General features: G+C 37.5%; 1 protein-coding gene across 2 annotated transcripts in view; it reads right to left on the bottom strand.

The window, feature by feature from the left end:
- The window catches only part of Adarb2 (adenosine deaminase, RNA specific B2 (inactive)), a 560555-nt gene extending 550345 nt beyond the window's left edge, over positions 1 to 10210 (bottom strand). Inside the window, exon 1 of one of the 2 annotated variants that reach the window (XM_026788354.1) lies at positions 9379 to 10210. In XM_026788354.1, the coding sequence (XP_026644155.1) occupies positions 9379 to 9481 (103 nt within the window). In that variant the 5' untranslated portion in view covers positions 9482 to 10210. The remainder of the gene's footprint in view (positions 1 to 9378) is intronic. The other variant, XM_026788353.1, reaches the window with a different exon arrangement.
- Positions 10211 to 11878: the final 1668 nt, after the last annotated feature.

Genomic DNA, 11878 nt, shown 5'->3' with positions numbered 1-11878 from the left:
TCCGTGTAATTATTTCGGGGCATAAGCTAGCCATGTGGGTGGCCGGGTGCCGGGCCTCAGCCCCGCCGCTCCTATTTCAACACAAATCATTGTTTATGTTCATTGTGAATGGGACTCTAATATATGAGGATAGTTTAATACAAGTTTAAAGTATATGTTGAGCATATTCTTTTTAAAATATCACAAGACCCAACATTACATGTGGTCATAGTAGGTTATTATCACTCCCTGCTTTCATTTGATACAGCCGGATTTGTATTTTTATATGGAATATAAGCTTACAGAAGATCACTATATTGGCTTCATTTTATTGGGCCTTGGTAGCATCTATATTATATAAACCATACTAGGAAATGCTGATATGCATTCACATTAATAAGTAAGTAGATTAGTAAAAATTATCAAACACAGTTTTTGTCTGCATATTCATACTTGTTTAAGGCAAAATTTAGCAGTTCCGCAAGCAGCAGAATGGAATGGGTTGGCTCATATTTTTAAATCATGTATCTTTGTGTAATGAAAGCTACACAAAATAAAAGGTAAGAGGGAAGAACTTTAATCAAGCTTAGGAAAAGATACTATAAGTTATCCCCTCCATTTGTCTTTGGTTTGTGAGTCTTTGTCCTTTATTAAATCCTTTTGTACAAGAGTGTTTTTTTATGATGTAAGAAGATGGATTACTTTTTATTAGTAGCAAAGACAAGAAGATTTATTTTACTTCATGTGAAATATGCACAAGGAGAAATTTTAATTGTTGATCTCCTGGAACTTTTGCAATTAAACAATTAATGTTTACCTCAGAATTATGAAGTACAACCACAAACCACTATCATTTCCCCACCATTTCTCAAAGTGTTTACACTCTCAGATATAGCTAAGATATTTTTTATTGTGGTACATTATTTCTTTAAAAATATATAATAGATAACTACTATTTCAGAGTTGACGAATCTCTTAACATTTTAAAATTCAATATTTCAATAGATACTTATTGCATTTTAAATCTCTAGCCTGGCATTTCTCTATGCCACATGCATATATTAACAGTCTACACAAAGCACACAAGCACACAATTTAATGGCTTGAATTCCATTCATTAGCTACATACAAAAGCCACATCACGATTCAATTTTCATGCAATGAAAAATGGATTTAAAACTCTGCTGATTACATGAAATGATATGCATTCACACTTAAATTTGTTAGCCTTAATAATAAAGGACTTTTCTTCCTATGTGCTTAGTGAGTAAAAGTATATCTCTCAATTTCAGTTAGTACTCAAAGTCTACCCATTTGCTAAACCCCAGACTGGAGCTGTATATTGACATTGGAGGAGTACATTACCACACAGCAAAGCTACTTTTAAGCGTGGTATTATTTGCTGTGTGTGTGTTTGAAGGTCTGTCAAAGTTAGCTCTGCTATTGTCTTAGAGTTTCTCAAATGCTTGTGATATCCTATTATTTTACCTAGACATCTAATAAATGATTCTTGAATCATGATTCTTTATCAAGGAGAAAATTTGAGATATATAATTATTTAAATTTTAAAATATTAATTTGACCACATACACTGGCTTTAAAAGTCACTTTCTGTTAGAGTTCTGGTAGAACATTGATGATTGCTTGTCCTTCGAGTTCCAGCTATATTATTTAGGTTTTCAGCACAGATAAATGTTTCAATGTTTTTTGTTCACCTAAGGATTAAGGAAAAGTATTGTTTTTCAGTAATTTACTTATCCATCCCTCAAATTTATAAATAGAGTTTAAGAAACAGTTGTGTGCATATATTTTAAACAGCTAATATTTGGGCTCTTAACCTTCAACACAGCCTAACATCAAGAGGGTGGGCTTCTCCTTTAAGACCCCAGCTATTTTCACAGCCACGGGCCCAATGTGAACTCAGCAGCTGTTACAGACAGGGATGAGTGAACCCAGCTAGACTTGGGGTTTGGAGGAGGTCAAAATCTATTTTGCTGACGTTTCTGTCATGTTTATTAAATTGCATTCTTCGGAATGCAATTAATTTTTTTAAAAAAAATATTGCTTTTACGCCGAAACACACTAACCAACGTAGTTTGAACAGCACAGTTGATTTTTTTCAAACAATTAAATAAATCTGAAGCATGAGCGTCCCACTAGCCGATGGTGTGTTTTTTAGGAAAATTAGACTCCCCACCTTTGTCTCATCCTGACCCTAAGAAGGAAGTTGACCAGATTAGCATTTTCCATTGAAAACAGGCTTTGATAGTGAGAAAAGATGTCCCCACACATCCGCCCTATTTTAATACCACAGTTGTGAAGACATATTTGAGAAATCATGTAAGACATTACAAAATGATGAGGCAGAAGGAAACAAGAAGCAGAGATCTCATATCCAATAAACGAAACAGCAAAGGTTAATTAAATCTATAGAATTATCCGAGGCACATTATGGGTAAGGTGTTTAAAAGCATCACACACGAATTCATTTAAAAGTGTTATGATGATTATTTCAGCATTATATTCACTTCACCTACTCAAGATTTCAGAAAAGAGAGTTTAGGAATATATTATGAATAGTTTTGTTTTATGTATTATTTGAATAGGAAAATAACAGCCACAGAATGAAAACTTGGCCTCTGACATGAATGATTTTTCTGTTGTCACTGATTAAAAAATGTCCAGTGGCGTGGCTGGCACCTGGTTGTAGCTTGAGTGTCAATGTAAGAAGCAGGTACTTGGACTGAAAACAACACCTGCAACACTGTATCTCTGTGTTCAGACCTTTCTTTCTCATCCACAGGAGTGTTTGCTTTGCCAAGGTGAGAGAAGGCTTTCGGTGACTATTCAGATTGGAATGAATTAGCAGTTAAGCAAACATGACTGTTCTAATTGTCCTTTACCCTGGAAGCGGATTGTCAGATCCACCCTCAGGCTCAAGATTTGAAGTATTCAGAGCTTCATAAACACTTTCAGGTCTCAGCTTTAAGACGTTTGAACATGAAGTTATCTGAGCATAAAGATGTCTGGGTATTTAGATTGTATTCGCTTTCAATTTTAAAAACTAATATTACTTTTCTTTGTTTATAGGAAGGCTCCGTTTATCAGACATGGTTTCTTACTCAGGTATAATATCTTTTTATGTCCTTCATATAAACATAAAATTTATATAACCTGTTTGCTATTTTGAAAAATTAGAAGAAACATTAACTATTTGACAGTTTTCTAATTTAGCACAGGTGATAATAAATTCTAATATATTTGCATTTAATAGCACAAAGGGGGCAATTACTGGCTATTTTCTACCCAGAAGCCAGATGTAAATGGAATTCATTCACAATCAATAAAAGAATAAAATGGAATTATATTACTGCCTTTCATATTCAATACCTATAACTAAAATAAAAGATAATTAAATATCCAGCATATATGTAGAGGACCCAGGTGATTCAAGGTAACTCTTTATAAAAATATACATAATTCCCCAGAAAAGAAAGTCTGTTGTCTCTGCCAGTGGCCAGATTCATTTCTGAGAAACTAAAATTCCCTTAAAAGGCAAACGAGTCAGTTCCTAAGTGGCTGATGCCTGGATGTGATTCCCGGGAAACTGGATTCACTCACACATTTTCAGCTGCAGATTTAGAGCTTAGAGCTATGCTTTAGACTTTACTTACAGCCATCCAGGCAGCCAGACGCAACAGCCCTTGATGTTCTTTCCTTCTAAGTAAAATGAAAACAGAGAGGAAAACCTGAACCACCATCATTAAACACAGATGCCTGGGGACCAAGCTAGCAAGGGACACAAACAGACACACAGATCTGTCCTGGAGTTTGCGAAGTCTAAAGGCAACTTTACACTTGCTTCCCAAGGTCTCACACAAGCTTATCCAAAGTATGTGTATTCAAAATTGAAAAGGAACTGTTCCCCCTGATTTACTCTCCTTAAAAAAAAAAAAAAAAAAAAACCATGTACCTCTATTTGATATTGGCACATTAAGTGAGTTACAATATATTAAGAGCAATAAATAAGCAGTTGTATTTACGCAATCAAGAATTTATAGCATATATTCCTCTAAGCAAAGGAAACCATTTAATTGAAGAATAAGGGTTAGTTTAGATTCATGTTATCTACAAACCCCAAGCAGTAAGGATCAGGATTGTGACACCATCAGCCAGGGTGCACTACTGTGTCTCTTCTGTGTTCTCGGGCTTTTATTATTTTCTATTATTTTGTGCTCACATGGAACCCCATACAAAATATTAACATTCAATAGTTAAGCTATTTTGGAATGGACATTCATGATTTTCATTGCTCACTTGGAATTTGATTTCATTTTTGTCAAAGTGGTTAAGTGTTTTTCATATCTTGTTCATGATAAGAAAATATGCCCCTTTATAAATCTTGCTTACAAATCATTAGCACCCAGATTTGTCACAGCAACATCTGTTTAGAAATAAAGATTATAAATGACCAAGAGTCAAATAATGCTTTTTTTTTTCATTCTTAGGGTATTTCTCTACTGCTTTTGTTGTAAAAATACACACTTCCATTTTCTAGAATTTTTTGAAAAAGATACAGACAGGTATAAAATTGATCTAATATTTCTAGTCTTTACTGTTTAGATACAAACACATACATAGCAATACATGCACACACAGATGCATAGGAACATATATTCACATATAGGTTTTAAATTAAACACAATGCTTTCAGAACATGTTACCTTTCTGTGTCTCACAAAATACAGTCTCTCACTGTCCATTTCTTTATGTAAGACTATTTTGAGATGGCTTTTTGCAATAACCATAATGCCTCTATTTAGGTAAGAATACACATATATAATACTTATATTCTAAATTCATGTTCCCTCATCATACCTAATGCCCTTGAAGCAATCTTAAATTACTTTTATTACATGGGTCACTAGAAATCAGAAGCACCAATATAAATTTTAAAAAAAGAAAGAAAGAAAGAAAGAAAGAAAGAAAGAAAGAAAAAACGGAAAACCCCTCATGCAATTAGATCCTGACTAACGGTTGGTTTAATCAATTTGATTTTTATCCCTAAATCCAGTCCTTCCTCTTGAGCTGTCAGCGAGCGAGATAAGAGCCAGTGGTGTAGATGGGCTGTCTTTTACCGGCCGAGATGACAGCCACATGGATTACTAAAGCGTTCAGGGGATAGAGAGCAACACGGCCGCTGCACCCTCATCCAGTGCACAATCTTTCTATTTCATTAATTTTTCATGGAATTTCATTTCCCAACAAGCCGGCGTCTGCTATCCATCTGCTCCACTTACTATGTCCCCCTTGCCAACTTTTTATTTGCATTTCACAACATTCGCAGGCTGCTCTGCTCCTCACCACCTTGCTGAGAGTCCCAATTTACTTTCGTAGATCTGCTTTGTGGGGTTGCTTCCAAAATTCACACCCAGACCCCTAAAGATCTGTACACTGAACCACTCTGGAACAATAGCTCCTTTCAAGACAACTTTTCTGTTGCCAATGCTCCAAAGACTGACACATTATGTGCAAATGCCCAGCTCAGCTGACCAGTCAGATGAGTGTCTGCATATCTCTTAGATACTTTCCCTAAGTCCTTTCCTAGTTGATGGAAGACGGATACACTTCACTTTGTCGTGTGTCCTTCAGTTTACCTTGAGTGGTAAACTGTTTCTAAATAGGTCTATATTAATAGAGGTTTTTGTTTTAAATTTTCAGTAACTTCATTCATTTTACATATGGGCTGTCTATTTAAATATTTTATTTGAAAAGTGAATTTCAGGTCAATGTAAAGCTTCTTTGGGGCGAAGTACACTAAGGACAACAACAAGAAAAAGAAAAAACAGGTACACAACACAGAAAATATATACTATTTTAATCAATGAGACTGTCAAAGCGTATTTATGAGACTCCTCAAATATATTATCCTGACAGTCTATGGGAAGAGATTAAAGTTTAAGTGATTTACTTTTCTGTAACTGAACTATTTTGAAAACTACCTGAGTGCTCTGCTGCTAACAACAAATTAAAAAAAAAAACACTTCGAATCTTAACCTTTATTTAAGTTAAAATGAATTCTTTTGCAATATTTACTCAATAGTTGCAATATTTTCTAATGAAAGCAGAATTATCCTTCATAAAGTAAGGAATAGATAAAATTGTTTACAATCATGCTGTGTAATTCTACCAAGAACTAGAAAAATAAAGTGCAATTGCTTTGTTCGCTCCGTGAACTATTGCAGGCAATACTGTATGGTTAATGATGGCAGGTGATAGCCTTCATAACTACCTGCGCTACCATTGTTTCCCAAAAGTCTCTAATTGGCAGCAAAGGAGGATGAACTGCTACAGTCCACACATAAATGGGTTCGGTCCTTACTTTTACACAGGTCCAAAAATCAAAAGCTTTGCCTGTTCTTCTCAGTGTACTTTTATTTCGCTTGTCACTGTCTCATATAAAAATAAGGCTCTCACACTTTCCATTCGTCTAGACAGTGTAAACCACACACAAACCATCCCTAAAAGAAATCCTAACTGAAACAGAAAACATGCAAAGGTGACTAATACAAGGTCTCAAGAAAATGTAAAGTAGATGGGGGTAAGGAGATCTTCTCAAAGAATTTTCTTTAAAGTCTATCTGGCAGAGAAATGCGTGCTTCTGCTCAGTAGTCCTGGAAGTAATATTCTGTGCCTAAATTTTCCTTCAGTTTTTGATGCTTTAAAGATATGTACTACTTCCTAAGTGGTAGTGTGACAGAAACCCACCCTGTGAAATAAAGAACCCCATTTCCAAGGTGATGGATTGCATTTGCCGACAATCATATCCTATCATTACCATAGTTAGGCTGTAGTTAGTGTTTCAGTTCAAGACAGACTTTTGGAGCATGGAAAGCATACCGTACCAGACACTTTTCAAGGCTATGCATGGAAAATAAAAGAACCTTTGACACTGACCAGCTGAATGCTAGGAGGCACTTTTTAAAAACCTGAAGTTTGGCTGAGAGATGAGCTGGGAACATACATGCACACATGCATTTATCATAGCTACATTTCTTAACTTGCAAGAATAATTTAACAGATTATAATCAGCATCTTCCAAATTTACTCCATGACCTCTCTAGAATTCCTTAACTCTCTTCCATGCATGTCTGGGTTTTCATGTTGGTCTGGCTTACAATTTGAAGCTGTGCTGTTCCATCTTGGTGAAGATACATGATCATTAAGATAAAATTTAAAGACATCATTGCTCTTTATGGAGCAGAAGAAATGTGAATTTATAACATATTATAAATGAACTTATCATTTTGAGAGATGTAAAAAATTATTTATGTCCTGTAATCAAGTACACTAGCTTTTATTTTTTTATCATATTTTGTTAACTTTGCTAGTAGAAGCAAATATTTAATAATTTCATTTGTCTATCCTACCACAATAGCTGCTGGCAGGTGCCACCAAAAAGGCCACTTATACACAGGTCTACACACAATAGAAATTGCTATATGATTGCCTATTGCCTTTGTTATCAAAATCTGGACACTTACTATAGTCAAAACTACAAATACAGTCAAATGTACAAATATTTTCTGTGAAATGTTTTACTTTGGGCTGTCATGGTTCAGTTTCTAGTAAATGAAGACTTTCTCAGTTTTTTTTTATTTCCTTCCAGAATGCTTTTAAGTTAGTATGCCTTATACTTCATGGTAAGGCAAATGAAGGAAGATGAGGATTTGGTGCAGCTTACATTTCTAGAGACGGTGTTATTGTAAATATTGCTCCATTTGCTTTGTTCTAAATAGTTAAAAAGACTATAAAACTATCAATTTTTCTTTACTTCTTTTAAAACTGACATTCTTTGTCAAACTGTTGAAAACTGTGGTTATCTCACTATCCATGTCATTTTTAATAGTACATAGCTTTAGAAGAAATCAGTGAGTCAATTTCTAAACATTTTCAGATAATGAAATGAACATCAAATACATTTAAGCTGCTTATGAATTCAAGTACAATTATAAAATCAGCCCCCCTGTGAAACCAAATATTTTGAGACAATCAAAGGCAGGTGTCAGCTCTCCTTTGCTCTCAGGGGTCTTTGCACGATCATAAGCAAGGACTGTTTGCTTCTGACGTTTTTGTTTTGTTAATTTGTGTTATTAGAAATCATATTGGACGCAGGGACTGCTAGAAAACACTTGGGAAACCATTGAGCAGAAACTTACCTTAGGCTATCGATATAGATTCTAGAAGGGTTAGTACAACCACCATATCTCACAATGTATTCTGCATGAGAATAGTTTAAAAATTCCAACTCACTTAAGTTGTGTCTACTCTGCATATTTCTAGGAACACTTCAAAAGCTTAGAGAAAAACAAAATACTTTCCTGATACTGGTAAGAGCACTGAACTTCCACCGACTCACAAAGAGTCAAGTTCCTCTCTGAGAAGGAAGGGACAGCTTTGGGACCATCTTTAAATACATCTGTGGAATGCACACGGGCTAAAGATGCATGTTAGGGCACCGCCTATCACATTGGAAGAATTGCTAATTTGACACAAACCCTTGTGTGGAATCCCTGCACTTGTGGTGACATTGACTAAGTTCTGAGCCGCCCGTTTCCAACACTGTCAGTAGCAAGGCACAGCCCGAGTTTGTCAGCTGCAACCTGCCATCCGGTTGTCCATCCTTTTCTGGTTTGCAAGGCTTAATTTTCTTTCTTTTCCTACCATTAATACACAGAGTTTATTTTATTATTATTATTTTTAACTGGCAGTAATTTCTGCAAGGACGTGCCTTGTCCTCTTTGTCTATGCCAGTGTTTACACGACAACGAGATATTTCACTGAGTTAGAAAAAAATAAATAAAAGCCAGTCAATTTGGGAAGGAGATTGCCAGGGCTTTGCCCTCTTTTTCTCTGAGACAATTTGGATAGGAGGAGCTGGGGCAAGAGCTCATTCCCTCATTTTTATGTGTGTTGGCTTAAGTGAGTGTTTCTTTTGGCACCCTCTAATAATGTCGGCTCCAAGAGTGTCTAAGTGCCAGCCTTGGGTATCCAGTAGGGACTGTGGTACCCAGAATACAAGCATCAGAGAGTGGATGCTCCTCTGCTCTGCCCTCTCAGCTTCCTTCCCAGTGTCTTCTGCCAAACATCTTCCTCTTAGTGGGCTGGCTCGCTGTACCGTTCGGGCATGGGGAAAGACCCCTTCCTATTTACAAAAAAAAAAAAAAATGAACTCGCAAGTGCCCTACTGAGTGTGGACATCGCAGAAACATCCTAAAGTAAAGGCGACAAGCGGAAACCTACAAGCGGCCACCGAGATCGCAGGAAGGACAAGGGGAGAAAAGGGGGAGAGTTGCAGCGGGCACCAGAGCGCACGCACCGAGAGTGAGAGCTTCTTACCTTTCCTCTTGGACCTCCTCCTTCTTCTCCTCTTGGATTTGCATTTGAGTTGACTGCTTAGCCCTCCAGATCCTCTGCCGCTGCTCCCCAGGACAGATGCCATGCCAGTTGGGAGACTTAGAGAGGAGCCGGTCCTAATTCAATTTCGCCTTTCTTATTCTTGCTGCGGTGGCTGCTGCGGTGAGTATTTCTGGCTTTCCAAATCAAGTAGCAGACTCACTTTTTAGGACTGGGAATGCTAGCAAGCACCTTCTCTTTAATTGTCGCGTCCCCTGGTTCTGGAGCTGCTGAAAGCCTCCCTTGTGCGCTGGAAAGCTGAGCCCTTCCGTAGGCAGAAAGCTCTGGGAAAGATTCTCCCGCGCGTCCTGAGCGCCCCGGAGCTCTTTTCTCCTCCTCTGGGCTCCCAAAGCAGGGCTGCTACTTTTGCGCCTCTGCGAGTTGTTTGGCACCATCCACTTTAAAGCCAATCACGCAGGGAGCTCGTCTATTTGCTGCCGCAAAGTCTAATTAGATCCAATCACAACTGTCTTCTGGCTCTGACATCAGCAGCACCAGCTCCACTGCCTCTGGTAGCTTGCAAACTCAGCTCCCATTTGGACGGATGGAGCCGCCCAGGGCAGGCTGGAAGGAGAGAGGCTTCAGAGGAAGCCACAATCACACCGAACTGGTTTTACTGGGAGAAGTCCAACGATGCGATTTCCGGGAAGGAGGCTATGCTGGGATATCAAGGCTTCTTGCCGCGTCCACTTGTTATGCTCGAAAGACGCAAGGACTAATTTCTCAAACCCAGCAATTTTTAACTAGTTGTCTTATTAATACGCTCATTGTCTGAAGCGGGAAGAATCTCGTTCGGTTCAGGACCTTAGTAAGAAATACGCTGAGATTTGTAACTGCCAAAAAGACAAGCTCTTTAGGAATTGTTTACTCAGAGACCGAGTATCTGTCCGTTCGCATGTTTGTTCTGGTGGGTTCCCACTCCACCTCCTTTTCATTTCCCTAGGCTGTTCCTTTAGAAAAAGGAAAACCTCATAAAGTTGGTGTTAAGATTTCATCTGAATTTTATAGAAAGGGGATTCCCGTGCTGTTTTATCCACGGATGGAGCAATTATAGGAGAGACAGGTTAGTAGTGAGGAGGGGAGAGGTGGGGAGGAGGGAAGGAGAGGGGGGAGAAAGAGAAGGAAGAGGAGGATATTCCATGGCAATTGTAATATTTACATACAGAGCAGAATATTGAGGAAGAATTGGACTATAAATTGAGATAATCTTAAAATTGTGTTTTCAGGGATATTCTAGGTTTCAAGAATTGACTTCCAGGACATATAACTCTGATATAAGACATAGAAAGGAATATAATCCAGCAATCACGATGGCATCTTGTATTTAAATCTCATAAATTATTAATCATTATAATGAATGACTATAAGATTGGTTTGATAAACATTCAATCTGAAATTTGGTAGGATTAGTTTACAGGAAGATGGGGAAATTATTTTCTGTTTCTGTTATTTACTGAGTTCCATATTTCTTTTTTCAAGCTCCTTATGGCCCTTGATATTTCCATATTATTTCTCTTATATAAGACATAATTCTTCCAGGGAACATTGAAAGTAATTAGGATGTCCATGGATTGCTGCATTCGTGAGCTGAGCAATCCTTACTCAGCTTTCATTGATGATAGACAGAGACTGTGAATTTTAAATCCTGACTCCACTGCTAGGATTCACAGCCATTTGCATAAACAGTGCCTCAGTTTCCTCATCTGTGAAACAGGGATAGATAGCAACCACAGCTCCTTCATGGGGCCATTCATACTTTTATAGACCATTTATAGACAGTAACTAGCAGACAATAAGCACTCTGTGATTGTTAACTTTATCCATGATAATTTGGATAATTTCAAGAAACTCCTACAGGTAGGCCTTTGAGATCGAGAACTTGCTTTTCTTCTGTTTTAGACTATTTGACATCCTGACATGTTTCAAAGAGAAGACGGCAGTCAAACAAACTTCTCCAGTTTGGGTTAGATTCTACAATCCCCTCTAACAACATCTCTGCCTAGTGCTACTGAGGACTTCTCCTGATTGCTGAGAAGGCAAATGACAGTCTCACATAACCTGCAACATAAGAGACTGAGATTCTGGGGAAGCTCACTGAGAATTCCCATAACATACATACAGACTTTGTGGTGTACTTCAAGGAGAGCAGACACTGTGAGGAATTATAATATATCAGATAAAAAAACAAACAAACAAAGAACAAGAAAACAAACGCCTTCTGCTCTAGGTTATGAGATTTCTCAGTAATGAATTAAGTAAACACGCCATGAGGTCAACATTGAAGAAAAAAGCTCATTCATAATGTAGTGCTTATAAGATCAAAGGTGGAAATTATGGAGTTTAACAGAGAAGACTTAAGTTGACCTTAGTTGTAAAAATTCCTTCCTTGGCACATCCAAGCCTCAAGGGGATGTCAGAAGCTGGACAACTATCAGAAGCCGTG

The sequence above is a fragment of the Microtus ochrogaster genome, unplaced genomic scaffold (genome assembly GCF_000317375.1).
Source record: "Microtus ochrogaster isolate Prairie Vole_2 unplaced genomic scaffold, MicOch1.0 UNK2, whole genome shotgun sequence".
Taxonomy (NCBI): domain Eukaryota; kingdom Metazoa; phylum Chordata; class Mammalia; order Rodentia; family Cricetidae; genus Microtus; species Microtus ochrogaster.
Note: the sequence above shows the minus strand (reverse complement) of the source record. Positions and strands in the feature narration are given on the sequence as shown.